The 16,483-nt window shown below is 38.5% G+C and overlaps 2 protein-coding genes across 15 annotated transcripts in view; one reads left to right on the top strand and one right to left on the bottom strand.

Moving 5' to 3' along the window:
- The window catches only part of LOC309611944 (uncharacterized protein), a 371,966-nt gene that overhangs the window by 268,447 nt on the left and 87,036 nt on the right, over window positions 1–16,483 (top strand). The window lies entirely within an intron of this gene.
- Window positions 5,850–16,483, bottom strand: part of EVA1A (eva-1 homolog A, regulator of programmed cell death) — an 82,561-nt gene continuing 71,927 nt past the window's right edge. For all 14 annotated transcript variants that reach the window (XM_082357027.1, XM_082357036.1, XM_082357029.1 and 11 more), the window contains one exon: window positions 5,850–7,114. In XM_082357027.1, coding sequence (XP_082213153.1) covers window positions 6,741–7,114 — 374 coding nt within the window. In that variant the 3' untranslated portion in view covers window positions 5,850–6,740. The remainder of the gene's footprint in view (window positions 7,115–16,483) is intronic.

Raw genomic sequence — 16,483 nt, 5'->3', positions numbered from 1 at the left:
AGACCTCTGGGACAACATTAAATGCACCAACATTTGAATTATAGGGATCCTAGAAGAATAGAAAGAGAAAGGGTCTGAGAAAATATTTGAAGCAATTATAGTTGAAAACTCTCCTAACATGGGAAAGGAAACAACCACCCACATCCAGGAAGTGCAGAGAATCCAATACACGATAAACCCAAGAAGAAACATGCAGAGACACATATTAATCAAACTAAAGAAAGTTAAATACAAAGAAAAAATTTTAAAAGAAGCAAGGGAAAACAAACAAAAAACATAGAAGGGAATCTCCATAACATTATCAGCTGATTTTTCAGCAGAAACATTGCAGGCCAGAAGGGAATGGCAAGATATATTTAAAGCGATGAAAGGGGAAAATTTACAACCAAGACTACTCTACCCAACAAAGACCTCATTCAAAGGAGAAATCAAAAGCTTTACAGACAAGCAAAAGTTAAGAGAATACAGCACCACTAAACCAGCTTTACAACAAATGCTAAAGGAACTTCTCTAGGTTGAAAAGACAAAAGAAGAAGAAGACCTACAAAAGCAAACCGAAAACAATTAAGAAAATGGCAATAGGAGCATTCATATCAATAATTATCTTAAATGTAAGTGGATTAAGTGTTCCAACCAAAAGACACAGACTGGCTGAATGGATACAAAAACAAGACCTGTATATATGTTATCTACAAGAAACCCACTTCAGACCTAGGGACACATGCAGACTGAAAGTTAGGGGATGGGAAAACGTTACTCCATGCAAATTGAAATCAGAAGAAAGCCGGAATAGCAATATCAGACAAAATAGACTTTAAAATAAAGACTGTTAGAAGAGACAAGGAGGACGCTACATAATGATCAAGGGATCAATCCAAGAAGAAGACATAACAATTGTAAACATGTTACTAAATAATCAATGGATCACTGAAGAAATCAAAAAGAAAATCCAGAAACTACCTAGAGACAAATGACAATGAAAACACGGCAATCAAAAACCTATGGCATGCAGCAAAAGCAGTTCTAAGAGGGAAGTTATAGCAATACAATTCTACCTCGAGAAACAAGGAAAAAGACTTCCCTGGTGGCACACTGGTTAAGAATCTGCCTGACAATGTAGGGGACATGGGTTTGATCCCCGGTCCAGGAAGATCCCACATGCTGTGGAGCAAGTAAGCCTGGGCACCACAACTACTGAGCCTGAATTCTAGAGCCCACAAGCCACAAATACTGAGCCTGTACACCACAATGACTGAAGCCTGCATACCCTAGAGCCCATGTGCCACAACTACTGAGCCCATGTGCTGAAACTATTGAAACCCATGTACACTAGGGCCCGCTTGCTGCAACTGCTGAGCCCAGGTGCTGCAACTACTGAAGCTTGTGCTCTGCAACAAGAGAAGCAACTGCAATGAGAAGCCCACACACCGCAACAAGGAGTAACTCCCACTCACCACAACTAGAGAAAGCCCGCATGCAGCAACAAAGACCCAACACAGCCAAAAACAAACAAACAAGAAACATTTCAAATAAACAACTATCCTTACACCTAAAGCAACTAGAGAAAGAAGAACAAACAAAATCCAAAGTTAGTAGAAGGAAAGAAGTCATAAAGATCAGACCAGAAATAAATGAAAGGGAGACAAAGAAAACAATAGCAAAGATCAATGAAACTAAAAGCTGATTCTTTGAGAAGATAAACAAAATTGATAAACCTTTAGCCAGACTCATCAGAAAAAAAGGGAGAGGATTCAAATTAATGAAATTGGAAATGAAAAAGAAGTTACAATGGACACAACAGAAATACAAAGGATCATAAGATATTACTACAAGCAATAATATGCCAATAAAATGGACAACCTAGAAGAGATGGACAAATTCTTAGAAAGATACAACCTTCCAAGACTGAACCAGGAAGAAATAGAAAATATGAACAGACTAATCACAAGTACTGAAATTGAAACTGTGATTAAAAATCTTCCAAAAGGGACTACCCTGGTGGTCCAGTGGTTAAGAATCTGCCTTCCAATGCAGGGGACGTGGGTTCAATCCCTGGTCAGGGAACTAAGATCCCACATGCCGTGGGGCAACTAAGCCCACACGCCACAACTACTGAGATCACATGTTTTTCTGCCACAACTAGAAAAGCCCACACACTGCAGCTACTGACCTTGTGCACTCTAGAGCCTGCATACCACAACTAGAGAAGCCCATGTGCCAGAACTAGAGAGAAGCCCGTGTGCCACAACAAAGACCCAGCACAGACAAAATTTTAAAAAAAACCTTACAGCAAACAAAAGCCCAGAGCCAGATGGCTTCACAGGAGAGTTCTATCAAACATTTAGAGAAGAGCTAATACCTGTCCTTCTCAAACTCTTCCAAAAAATTGCTGAGGGAGGAAGACTCCCAAGCTCATTCTACGTGGCCACCATAACCCTGATACCAAAACCAGAAAAAGCTATCACAGAAAAGAAAATTATAGGCCAATATCACTGATTAACATAGACACAAAAATCCTCAACAAAATTCTAATAAACCCAATCCAACAACACATTAAAAGGATCATACACCATGATCAAGTGGGATGTATCCCAGGGATGCAAGGATTCTTCAATATATGCAAATCAATCATGTGATACACCACATCAACAAATTGAAGAATAAAAACCATATGCAGAAAAAGCTTTTGACAAAATTCAACACCATTTTTGATAAAAAACTCTCCAGAAAGTGGGTATAGAAGAACCTATCTCAACATAAAAAGGCCACATACGACAAACCCACAGGAAACATCATTCTCAATGGTGAAAAACTGAAAGCATTTCCTCTAAGATCAGGAACAAGACAAGGATGTCCACTCTCACTGCTTTTATTCAACATAGTTTTGGAAGTCCTAGCCATGGCAATCAGAAAAGAAAAGGAAATAAAAGGAATCTAAGTTGGAAAAGAAGAAGTAAAACTGTCACTGTTTGCAGATAACATGATACTATACATAGAATATCCTAAAGATGCTACCAGAAATCTACTGGAGTTCAGCAATGAATTTGGTAAAGTTGCAGGATACAAAATTTGTACACAGAAGTCTCTTGCATTCCTATACACTAACAGTGAAAGATCAGAAAGAGAGATTAAGGAAACAATCCCATTTACCATTGCATCAAAAAAATAAAATACCTAGGAATAAACCTACCTAAAGAGGCAAAAGACCTGTCCTCAGAAAACACTGATGAAAGTAATCAAAGATGTCACAAACAGATAGAGAGATGTACCATGTTCTTGGTTTGGAAGAATCAATATTGTGAAAATTACTATACTACTCAAAGCATTCTACAGATTCAGTGCAATCCCTATCAAATTACCAATGGCATTTTCCACAGAATTAGAACAGAAAAATTTTACACTTTGTATGGAAACACAAAGACTCCGAATAGCAAAAACAATCTTGAGAAAGAAGAATGCAGCTGGAGGAATCAGGCTCCCTGATTTCAGACTATACTACAAAACTACAGTCATCAAAACAGTATGGTACTGGAAAAAACACAGAATTATAGATCAATGGAACAGGATAGAAAGTCCAGAGATAAACCCATACACCTATGGTCACCTAATCTATGACAAAGGAGGCAAGAATATACAAAGGACAAAAGACAGGCTCTTCAGTAAGTTGTGCTGGGAAAACAGGACAACTACATGTAAAAAAGAGAAATTAGAACACTCCCTAGCACCACACACAAAAATAAACTCAAAATGGATTAAAGACCTAAATGTATGGCCAGATACTATAAAACTCGTAGAGGAAATGTAGGCAGAACACTCTCTGACATAAATCACAGCAAGTTCTTTTTCAATCCACCACCTAGAGTAATGGAAATAAAAACAAAAATAAATAAATGGGACCTAATGAAACCTAAAAGCTTTTGCACAGCAAAGGAAACCATAAACAAAACAAAAAGACAACCCTCAGAATGGGAGAATACATTTGCAAGTGAAGCAACTGACAAGGGATTAATCTCCAAAATATATAAACAGCACATGCATCCCAATATCAAGAAAACAAACAACCCAGTCACAAAATGGGAGGAAGACCTAAATAGATATTTCTCCAAAGAAGACATACAGTGGCCAACAGACACATGAAAAGATGCTCAACATCACTAAGTATTAGAAAAATGCAAATCAAAACTGCAATGAGGTATCACCTCACACTGGTCAGAAAGGCCATCATCAAAAAATCTAGAAACAATAAATGCTGAGAGGGTGTGGAGAAAAGGGAACCCTCCTCACTGTTGGTGGGAATGTAAACTGATACTGCCACTATGAAGAACAGTATGGAGGTTCCTTAAAAAACTAAAAATAGAGCTACTATATGATCCAGCAATCCCTCTCCTGGGCATATATCTGCAGAAAACCATAATTCTAAAGGATACATGCATCCTGTTGTTCATTGCAGCACTATTTACTATAGCCAGGACATGGAAGCAACCTAAATGTTCATCAAGAGAGGAATGGATAAAGATGTAGTACATATATACAATGGAATATTACTCAGCCATAGAAAGGAACAAAATAGTGCCATTTGCAGAGAATGGATGGACCAGATGATAGACTGTCATACAGAGTGAAGTAAGTCAGAAAGAGAAAAACAAGTATTGTATAATATCATTTATATGTGGAATCTAGAAAAATGGTAGAGATGAATTTATTTGCAAAGCAGAAATAGAGTCACAGATGTAGAGAACAAACTTATGGTTACCAAGCAGGGGAGGAGGGTGGATGAATTGGGAGATTGGGACTGACATATATACACTACTATGTATAAATTAGATAACTAATGAGAACCTACTATATAGCACAGGGAACTCTACTCAGTGCTCTGTGGTGACCTAAATGGGAAGGAAATTAAAAAAAGAGTGGATATATTTATACGTATAACTTATTCTCTTGGTTGTACAGCAAGAAACTAACACAACAGTGTAAAGAAACTAGACTCCAATAAAAATTAATTTTAAAAAATAAAAAATTTAAAAAGTGGCACAAGCCAATATAGATGGTGTTAATATAAAGCCCAGGGGAATGGGATGATTCCTGCACTTGTTGCCAAGGGACTGAAACCACAAGGGTAAGAACCCAGATTCAGAGAGGCAGATTTAACAAGATTTTTGGCAGTTGTTACTAGCCAATGAGATCACTCAAAAAGGTATAATCAAGCCAGCCATTGAGGGTTTCAAGCAAACTATTGTCCCCTTGGGAAACAGATATCTGTAACCATTCAGTTCTTAAGACAGACTTCCAAGCCCCTATCACAGAGAGTGAGTTCCCAAAGTAATAGAGTGTCCAGCTGAGGAAGTCTCCCAACCATCTTCTCAGGTATGATGACAAAGCCAATGAACAGGGGAAATACAGTAGGAAGGCTCTGGAGCATCCAGACAGACTGACTAAGCAACCCACTGCATGGCCAGAGAAGGGATCCGACAGACTGATAGAATGCATTATTGCCGTCTATCAGGCTGGAGGATGCTGCTTCCTCCTCTGTAACCCATTTCTAAATGTGGTTCAGCCTTGCCCCTCTTCCTTCCTTACCAACTTCCCCTCTCAGTATGAGGCCACCATATTATTTCTAGCCTTAGGTAAGTCTTCTATTCCCCTATCAGCTTAACAATCACTCAACTATACTGTAATCATAACAGAAACATACAGAAATGAAAAGCCCCTAGGGGCCATTTCTCCATTCTCCAGTTTCTCACAATTCTCCAGCTATTTGAAGGGTCTGGCAAAAGACCATACCCACCTATATAAAAGGGCTGCTGTTTAGGGTAAGTGTAACCACAGAAATAAACATAAAACAAAAAAAGATCTCATGTAACATTTATTTTTTATCCCAACTTAATTTTGGCTTTATTCCTATTCTTTTATTAGAAATCCAAATGGTTTTTTTAAAAAAACAAATTGTTTAAAATCATGATTATCTAGAGTCATAACAAAATTTTCTTCTCTCCAAAAGGGGGGGAAACACAGCTTTTATTCTTGTGCTGCATTTTCAAATGCATGTAGCATTAATTGCATGTTAATATATTCTTTATAAGCTATTTAAAATAAAACGCTTCATCCTTTGAGGTTATTGACATTTTTCTAGTTCACTGACACATCTCCTATAATACATTATTCATTTTCATGAGTGAAGTGGGAACTGTAATAAAAAATAGGATTTTAATCCCTGAGGTTGCCATTGCAACACAAGATTGAAAGAATAGACCTTAAACAATAAGCATTGATCATGCTATCTGGATCAAAATCACCTCCATAGCATGGAGTCATTTAGAAAGTTGCATTTACTGGGTTAAGTTAACCCTGCTCTTCCTAGCCCTCAGCCTGTAATAATATTTCCTTTTGTAAAGAAATAACACATAGCAATGAAGTCTGCAGAAACTTCTGAGATCCTCAGAAATCAAGAGAAACCACAAGTTCCATTTCTCTAATCTCCATCCACATTGCTGGAGAGGGTTTTCAGCACCATTCCAAGACCTGGAAAAGTTGATGAACCAACTTGGTTTTTCTACTTCTCCATAAATTTAGTCAAAAGGGAGAAATCAGTCCTCCTGGCTAGAAAATGGGAATGTCCTGCTTATCTCTGCCACCATAACATTAGCAGAGCTGCGTTCAACTCTTTGTGCCAGCCCTCCTTGCAGGACCCTTTTTCTACCAGGCGGCTAACAGCGGGGTGTGGATTCCTGCTCCTGCCCCTAGTAGTAGCGGTTCAGGCTCCTGGTGCCAGGAACCTCGGGCTGGCCATTCATCCAAATCTCCCTGATGATGCGTTCCCGCTCCTCTAGCCGCTGGGCGCGCTCCAGCTCCTCCGCTGAGGTGAAAACGTTCTGGTTCAAAGTCCTCTCGAAGCGACGATGTCTCCTGACTGAGATGTCGGATGCCGCGTAGGAGCTGCCATCCTCGCTGTCGCTGCTGTTGCTGCTGCTTTCTTGGTCCTGCAGGAACTTCTTCTGGGGATGCTGCCGGCAGTCTGTGTGGCAAGAGATCCTCATCACCAAGGCAGCTACGGTGAGGACCAGCCCGATGCACACACCAGAGACAAAGTACAGAGCTGCTCGCTCAGTATTTTCTGGAGGAGGAGGAAGAAGAGAACATTTGAGAGATGACAACTATATATGCAGAGAGCAAATATGACTCCAGCACAGGATGCACGCCTCTCACCAGACCTCAAAGCTTTGATGGTTACAAATATTGCCTTTCCATGTGACAAATTGCATAATGTTTTCAAAATATAATTTTCAACAAATGGTGAATGTGGGTAAAGAGTGTATGGAATTCTCTTACTATTCCTGTAACTTAACTTCAAAATTATTTCAAAATGAAAAGTTAAAAAAAAAAAAAGAAAAAATATCATTTAGCATTTACTAGAAGCAAGTAACTGTGCCATTTGCTTATACCAGAAAAATCTGTTTCTGAATTTGCTCCTGCAACCCCTTGAATTACCTTTTAATCATAGTTGTAGGTAACTTCTGAGATGATCCCCCCCACCTCTTGGTATTCATACTCTTATGCAAGCCCTTCCCTCCAAGGGCTGGACATTGTGGGCTGGACCTAGTGACTTACTTCTAACAAAAGTGATGGATGACTCAAGATCAGGTAACCTAAGACTGACTTCCAACTTATTCATGCTCTCTCTTTAACTTACTCACTTGCTTGCTCTGATGCAGTCAGTTCCCATGCTATGATCTGTGCTACAGAGAGGCCTGTATAGCGAGGAACTAAGTGTGGCCTCTAACAGCCTTCAAAGCTTGGAAGTGTATGAATATGTTTTGTGTAGTTTAAAGTTTATTTTGCTTAGCTGTATTTTTAAGTATTCTATTCTCATTGGCATTAATTTTGTAGTAAATAATGTTATTTTACTGGAATTTAAAATTTTGAAGTGAATCATCCCCTGGTGGAGCATTGAGGTGGCCACAACCCTGGCCATGCAGCAGCCTTGTGAGACACCTTGAACCAGAGAACACAGCTATGCCAATCCCAGATTCCTGACTTATAGAAACAGAGAGATAATTAATATGTGTTGTTTTGAGGTACAGATGGTCCCTGAATTGCAATGGCTAGACTTATGATTTTTTTAACTTTACAGTGGAGTGAAAGCAATATGCACTCAAGTAGAAATTGTACTTCTAATTTAAAATTTTGATCTTTCCCTGCGCTATCAATATGCAGTACAATACTGTCTCCTGATGCTGGGCAGCAGCAGTGAGCTGTACTCCCAGTCAGCCACATGATCACTTACAGCCATTCTGAATGTGGACAACCATTCAGTTTATCACTTTCAATACAGTAGTCAATAAATTACATGAGATATTAAACACTTTATTATAAAATAGGCTTTGTGTTAGATGATTTTGCCCAACTACAGATTAATGTAAGTGTCCTGAACACATTTGAGGTAGGTTAGGCTAAGCTATGATGTTCCACAGGTTAGGTGTATTAAATGCATTTTTGTCAATAAAAAAAAAAAAAAAACCCAATCAAACAATGGGTAGAAGACCTAAATGAGACATTTCTCCAAAGAAGACCTTCAGATGGCCAAGAGGCACATGAAAAGATGCTCAACATCACTAATTATTAGAGATATAATTACATTGAAATATCACCTCACACCAGTCAGAATGGCCATCATCAAAATGTCTGCAAACAATAAATGCTGGAAAGGGTGTGGAGAAAAGGGAACCCTCCTACACTGTTGGTGGGAATGTAAATTGGTACAGCTACTATGGAGAACAGTATGGAAGTTCCTTAAAAAACTAAAAATAGAGCTACCAATGAACCAGCAATCCCACTCTTGGGCATGTATCTGGAGAAAACCATGGTTCGAAATGATACATGTGCCCCAATGTTCATTGCATTGCTGTTTATAATAGCCAAGACTTGGAAGCAACCTACATGTCCATTGACAGATGAATGGAGATACACACACACACACACACACACACACAATGGAATATTACTCAATCAATACAGAGAATGAAATAATGCCATTTGCAGCAATATGGATGGACCTGGAGATTATCATACTAAGTAAAGTAAGTCAGACAGAGAAAAGGCAAATATCATATGATATCACTTATATGTAGAAGCAAAAAAATACGATACAAATGAGCTTATTTACCAAACAGAAACAGACTCACAGACTTAGAAAAAAACTTATGGTTACTAAAGGGGAAAGGTGGAGGGGAGGGATAAATTGGAAGTGTGGGAATGACATATACAAACTACTATATTTAAACTAGGACCTCCTGTAGAGCACAGGGAACTCTAGTTAATATTCCACAATAACCTAAATGGGAAAAGAATTTGAAAAAGGATAGATATATGTATACATATAACTGAATCACTTTGCTGTACACCTGAATCTAATACAACATTGTAAATCAACTATAGTCCAATACAAGATAAAAATTTTTTTTAAATGCATTTTTGACTTATGATATTTTCAATTTACAATGGGTAAGTTGAGGAAGATCTGTAATTTGCTGTGCAGCAATAGATAACTTATACACTCACAGATTGAAAGCCAGTGTGGGCATTTTTGCATGCCCTCATCAGGTTAATTTGTGGGGGAGTAATTTAAACTCTTTCTTGGTGAGAGAAGAAAATAATCATTCTGCTGATGAGTAATATACTTAGTGGGCCCAGTGATGATCCCTGTACGATGTGTTCAACAGAATGAGAGCCTCTGAGTGAAGAGCTCTCACTTTCTACATGTGAGAGCACTGGGACATGCCTTGCCTTGAGTCAAAGGGCATGGTCAATCTGACCAGACCCAAGATTGACATCAGCAAATTAGATCCATAATCTATATTCACTTGTAAGTATGAATCAAAATGTATATATTGTTTTGTGGTTTTAAAAGAATATAAGTGGAATCATATATGATTTATATTTGCTTCTTAAATTCAAGAATATTCCTTAGAGAGATTTCAACATATGTCAATAGTATTCTTTTTGACTGCTGTGTATTTTTCTGTAGTATAGACATCAAAGTTTAACCTTTTCCTTGTTGATAGCATATAAATTGTTTCCTATTTTTCACTATTACAATCAATGCTAAAGTTAGTATCTTTTTGTCCTTGTATATTCTGCATTGCAGAATTATTTCTACAGGTTAGTTAATCTAGAAACAGAACAGCTGTATCAAAGGGCTTAGGCATTTTCAGGTTTTATACATTTCAAATTGTACCCAAAAAAGGTTTTATCAGTCTGAACACAGCATACTGAACACATGTGTTTATTATCCCTCCTTTTCTCTGAAACCTCCACTGAAATGACAGTGATGTGAGTAAAATAGATAAAAAGTATAGGTACAAAGAAAAGAATAGAGAAGAAAATAGAAAACACGAATAGTCCAATGTTTACTGCAAGGGAAGAAATGTATGCATATGACTGAATACAAAAAGGGACGATGTGAAATAAAAACTGTTTAAAGAAGAAAAAAGAAAACATGAATAATCAACATAAGAGTAGTCAACAAACAATGAAACATAGTAAAAAGGGACTGACATTAACATCATGGTAGTGTAAGACATCCTTACTTTTTGTACAACTAATGAGGTATCTATCCATAAACCACAGTGCCTCTGTGGGAATTGTGTGATCTAATATCATATGCCAAGGGACCAGGGAGAACTCTTGCTTACCTGTTCATCTGGTAAGACAAACCTTGGTTTGGGCTGCAGAATCAGCAGAGCGAGCAAACCTGCCTCAACAACTACCAGCCATGATTGGGGAAAACCTGGAGAGTGCTGACTTGGGCAAATACCCACAGATGAGAGAGAATTTGTAAAATTCCAGCCCCCTGGAGGTGATTAGAGCACACAACTGGAGGGAAAAACACACACGTACACACACACACACACACACACACACACACACACTAGCTTGAATGCAGCGGAGAGGGAAAGAGGAACGTTTTCAGCTTTGCCACTCCCCACAAGTTGACACAATAACAGACTGAACTATCCTGTGGTGACCTCTCCACAGGTGAAAAGGAGAGTACAGTGTGAGTGCCCGGCTACCCCAGCTATGCTGGATGCTGTGAGAGAAACCCATTTTTCTCCAGCAACATTAGGAGTACTGGAAGCAGGACCTCCATGACTGGGGGAAGGGAGAAGATCAGAAAAGCCTAATAAGAACATCAAAAGGCATTAAAGGGGCATGGTTCCTGCTGTCTGTGCTCAGGGCTTCAGCAGGAAGTCCACTCAAGAGCCCCTGGGAGAACCTTAGCCAAGGATATCCCCACCAGCTGGTGGTTACCCCCAATGCCCCAAGTACTAAACCCACACCTCCCCTCACTCTGTGGTGGCTCCTTGTTTGCACTCAGAGATTGGCAGCAGGAGTGAGCAGGGTGAATGGAGTGCTATTAGAAAAACAGAGCAGGATCTGTGGGCAAGAGAGAAAACACAAACTTGAGCTGTAGTGCTACCTTCTGGAAAACAAGAGAGATATCTAGCAGCCAGCCAGGTGAGTTGTAAGAACCACAGAAGACATAAAAGCTTAAGAATTCTGCCACAAGAGGGAGCAAGAAGTACAGAGCAGGTGTATAAATACAAGGTCAGAGAGAACCCCAGATAGAAGAGGATCAACAAACAGTATACCCTATCTGAAAGCAACTAGTAAAGATTTGAGGAGGTGTCTGCACTACAAGAAAGAGGAAGAATCAAGAAAACACATCATCACCAAAAGATAATAATCCTTCAATAACTGAACTCAAAAGCAAAAAATCTTATAATCTAGCTGATAAAGAATTCAAAATAGCTGTTTTGAGGAAACAGTGAGCTACAAGAAACACAGAAGACAATTCAATAAAATCAGGAAAATAATACATGTACAAAGTGAGAAATTTAGCAAAAAGTTAAAAACCATAAAAAAGAACCAAACAGAAGTTTTGGAGCTGAAGAATTTGATGATTAAAATGAAAAATGAAACAGAGAGAATCTGCAGCAGGGTAGATCAAATGGAAGACAAAATAAGCAACCAAGAAGACAGTAATTTTGAAATAACCCAATCAGAAGTGAACAGAGAAAAAAGAATGAAAAAGAAGGAAGAAAGGGTACATGATCAATGGGATTCAATCAAACTTACAAATATATAGCATAACTGGGGTTCCAGAAGGAGAAGAGAGGGGCAGAAAGCTTATTTGAGGAAATGCTAGCTGAGAACTTCACAAACCTAGGGAGAGTCTTAGACATCCAAGTTTATGAAACTAATATATCATGCTACTATCTCAATGCAAACGACTACCAAGAACATTATAATGAAATTGTCAAAAATCAAGGAAAAGGAGAGAATCCTTAAAACGCCAGAGGAAGAAAGATAATAAACTTACAAAGGAACCCTCATTAGGCTATTAGAGGATTTATCAGCAGAAACGCTACAGGCCAGGAGAGAGTGGAATTACCTATTCAAATTGTTGGAAAAAAAATTGCCAGCCAAGAATACTTTACCTGGCAAAATTATCCTTCAGATATGAGGGAGAAAATATGCTAATTAGTGACATGAAAACATATTAAAGTATACAACACACTGGTAAAGGTAAATATACAGTAAATATACAGTTTCAGATTTAGAAAACTCTAATTCTGTACTATGATGCTGTGTTAACCACTTAACTGCAGTATAAAGGTTAAAGGAAAAGGGTACTAAAAATAACTAAAACCACTATAGTCTGTTAAAGAATACACAATATAAAAAGAGGTAAATTGTGACATCAAAAATGTAAAGGGGTCAGTAAAATGGTGGAGGCTTTGTTGATCAAAAACTTTCATCTTTCACCAATTAGTATGCTGTTAGCTGTGGGCTTGTAATATATTGCCTTTATTATACTGTGATATATTCCTTTTATACCCAATTTGTTGAGGGTTTATCATTAAAGAAAGTTGTATTTTGTCAAATGCTTTTTCTGCATCTATTGGGATGATCAAGGAAACAGGAGATGACATCACCATCTTAAAGAGATAGTTGCATTCCCATGTTTATGGCAGCATTATTCACAATAACCAAATTATGGAAACAACCTAAGTATCTATCAACAGGTGAACGGATAAAGAAAATGTGATATATATTACAGTATTATTCAGCCATAAAAAAGAAGGAGATCCTGCCATTTATAACATGGATGGACCTCAAGGGCATTATGCTAAAATGAAATAAGTCAGACAAAGACAAATAATATATGATATCAGTAACATGAGGAATCTAAAAAAGTTGAACTCATAAAAACAGAGTAGAACACTGGTTACCAGGGGCTGTGGGGTGGGGGAACTGGGAATATGTTGTTTAAAGGTACACGTTAGCAACTAGTAGATAAATAAGTCCTGGAGACCTAATGCACAGCATAGTCATTATAGACAACAATATTGTATTATAGACTTCAAAGTTGCTAAGACACTAGATCTTAATTGTTCTCACCACAAAAAAAGAAGATAGTAATTATATGACGTGAAAGAGGTGTTAGCTAACGCTACAATGGTGATCATACAGCAATACAGAAATGTATCAAAGCAATGCATTCTCACCTTAAATCTATACCATGTTCTATGTCAAATTATATCTTATTTAAAGAAAGAAAGGAAGGGAAGGAGGGAGAGAGAGAGAAGGGAGGGAGGAAGAGAAGGGAAGGGAGAATGAAAGAAAGAGAAAGAAAAAGAAAGGAAGGAAGGAAGGGAAGGAAGGAAAGAAGGAAAGAAAGAATGAAAGAAAGAAAGAAAGAAGAAAGAAAGAAAGAAAGAAAGAAAGAAAGAAAGAAAGAAGGAAAGAAAGAAAGAAAGAAAGGGAGGAAGGAAGAAAGAAAAAGGAAGAAAGAAGGAAGGAAAGAAAGAGAAAGAAAGAAGGAAGGAAGGAAGAAGGAAGAAGGAAGGAAGGAAGAAAGAAAGAAAGAAAGAAAGAAAGAAAGAAAGAAAGAAAGAAAAGAAACAAAGAAAGAAAGAGAGAAAGAGAAAAGGAAAGAAAGAAAGAAAGGAGGGAGGGAAGAAAAGAAAGAAAGGGAGAGAGAAGGAGGTTGAAACTGAACTCTGTCCAGCCAATATCAAGCAAACTGATATTCAGCAAACACTGAGAGGACTGAGTGAACTCTTTGCCTTGAGGAGCTTAACAGCCGAGCAGGGAAGATGGCCTTATCCGTTGCAGTACCAAAGGGAAGTGCAACTATAGAAACATGAAGAAGGATTTCTGGAAATGCAAAGGTGAGTGGAAAAGCTAAGTTCAAATATGGGAATCTGAAAAGGCTTTCTAGAAAAGATGTACAAATTCATGCTTTTATCAGGGTGGAAAACCATCAGGCAGACCTGTATTTGAAGCCTTATCTCAGACACTTCTTTTAAACAACGATAACACTACCAACTCTGCTGAATTGTGGTAAAGATATTACAGATGAAAAGCATAAAGGGATTACCCCAGATCCTTGCAATAACTGATAACTTACTCTCACTCTATTTATTTTCTTCCCCTCTTTCCCCTTCCTTCCTTCCTCCCTCCCTCTCTTCCTTCCTTCCCTCCTTTCTCTCTCTCTCTCCCTCTTCCCTTCCCTCCCTCCCTCTCTCTCATTCCTCTACCCATCTATCTGTTTTCCTCCCTCTTTCCTTCTCTCCCTTATTCCCTTCCTTTCTCATCCCATCCTCCCTTCCCTGTGAGTTAATGTCTCTCTTTCACAACCGGCCCTCACCCCACCTATAACATAGGTTAACTTGAGGATGGTTACTGAACTGAATGTTGGAAACCACTATTCTCCCTCTAGTGTAACTAGTCCATCCCGTCCTGTCTTACTTCCCAGGTCAGAAAACATCTTTTTTTTGCCTACAATTGTCTCAGACACAGATTTCCAGAGAAACCCAGTAAAAGCAACCAGAGAGGGCAAGGAGTTTTTACTGAGTCTCACTGGATCCTGACCAGGTGACTCAGGACTGATTTTCACAGCTGATATAATTTGTGTTGTTTCTCTTCATCATTCTTCTACAAAAATCAAACTGTAGTTCTATTGTGGTTGCTTTTTCTCTCTCTGTTCCAGGTCACTTCCTCTTAGGCAATGATCTACCCTCGTCTTGAGGAGATCCAGATAGCTGTTAATTGAACCAAGAAGCAGAATAGAGAGGGCTATTGATGGTAGTTTTCCCTCAATAAATAAAAATAAATGTATTGCTATATCTTGCTTCCTGCAGGGTCATTGTTTTCATTGGCAGGAAGAGACCCTATGGGGAGGTCCTGGGGCTAATTTCATTTGCACCCTTGGAAGTCAGATCATGCCCAACAGACTCAGTAGGAGAGAACAGTAACACCAGTCCAGGCCAGTTCAGCTGAGGTCTGTGCAAATGTAATCTTTTCCCTGCGTGGACTTTCTTCTTGGCCCTACAGCTTGCAATCCCTTGAGTGGAAAAGAAAAGGTTTTAAAAAGAGGCTTTAAAGAGAACTGTGTGGCTTGTGTAGAATCAGGGAGTATTCAGCACAAACTCTTCTCTGAATTCTTAAGGCACTGTGAGGATGTCTCTTTATGGGATTCTTCCCCTCCCTATAGAAAAACAAAGACTCCCATTAACACTTCTGCCTTCTCTGAAATGCTGGAGAAAGCTTCCTTCCTTCTCTTTCCAGCTCTGATTTTTTCTTCCCCAGCAAGGAGTATTGGAGAATCACTGTGCCCACTAGGCTGGCTCTGGTGCTCCTTCCTTCTGGTGCTGGTTCTTCTTTGCTTTCACTTCTTTCAGCTTCCCCTCTCTTCTCCTACTCCCCCTCTCCTGCCCCCAGGCAACAAACACCCCAGAAGAGGCCTTTCATTATTCCACCTCATCCTAATCCACCCTACTCACTTTTCTTTACCTGCAGTGGGAAAGACCTGCAGTCCTATAGCCCAGGACTCAAGGGCAGCTAGGTAGAAGGCCTTGACACATTATCTGACCTGGCTTATTTATTGGGCAAGTTGATACTGTATTCTGATGCTTTTCTGGCTCCTTGAGTATGGAAGGGAGGAGTGTAATTAGCTCCTCCAATCTAAGCACACTTTATATAGTTGTATTATAATCAGTTATGTAACCACTATATTCCCCATACAACAGCAAGAAATTTGAGAAGAGAATCCATATGATTCACTTTGGATTTCCACAGCATCCAGCCAGTGCTTTGCTCACGGTGCCTATCTCTTAAATATTTATTGAATTAAATCATGAATACACAATTTCTAAAAGTTCAATTATTATATGTGGATAAATAGATATATGCCAGTATGGATATATGCATATATATGTGACAAATGATTTATATATAATAGTACAATATTAAAAGAGTAAGGAATAGAAAAAAGTCTATCAAATCACCATAATCTTACAACCTGAATGTAACTACACACTATGAAGTGCAGTGAAGCGAATTTTCTTCTGTTCTTTCTTTCTCTTATATAAATTTATATTTACTTGGTTATAATCAGTTTATATACAACTTATATTTT

Source organism: Balaenoptera borealis, assembly GCF_965194805.1.
Source record: "Balaenoptera borealis genome assembly, chromosome: 15".
In the NCBI taxonomy this organism is placed as follows: domain Eukaryota; kingdom Metazoa; phylum Chordata; class Mammalia; order Artiodactyla; family Balaenopteridae; genus Balaenoptera; species Balaenoptera borealis.
The sequence above is the reverse complement of the archived record's forward strand: the minus strand, read 5'-3'. Positions and strand labels throughout refer to the sequence as shown.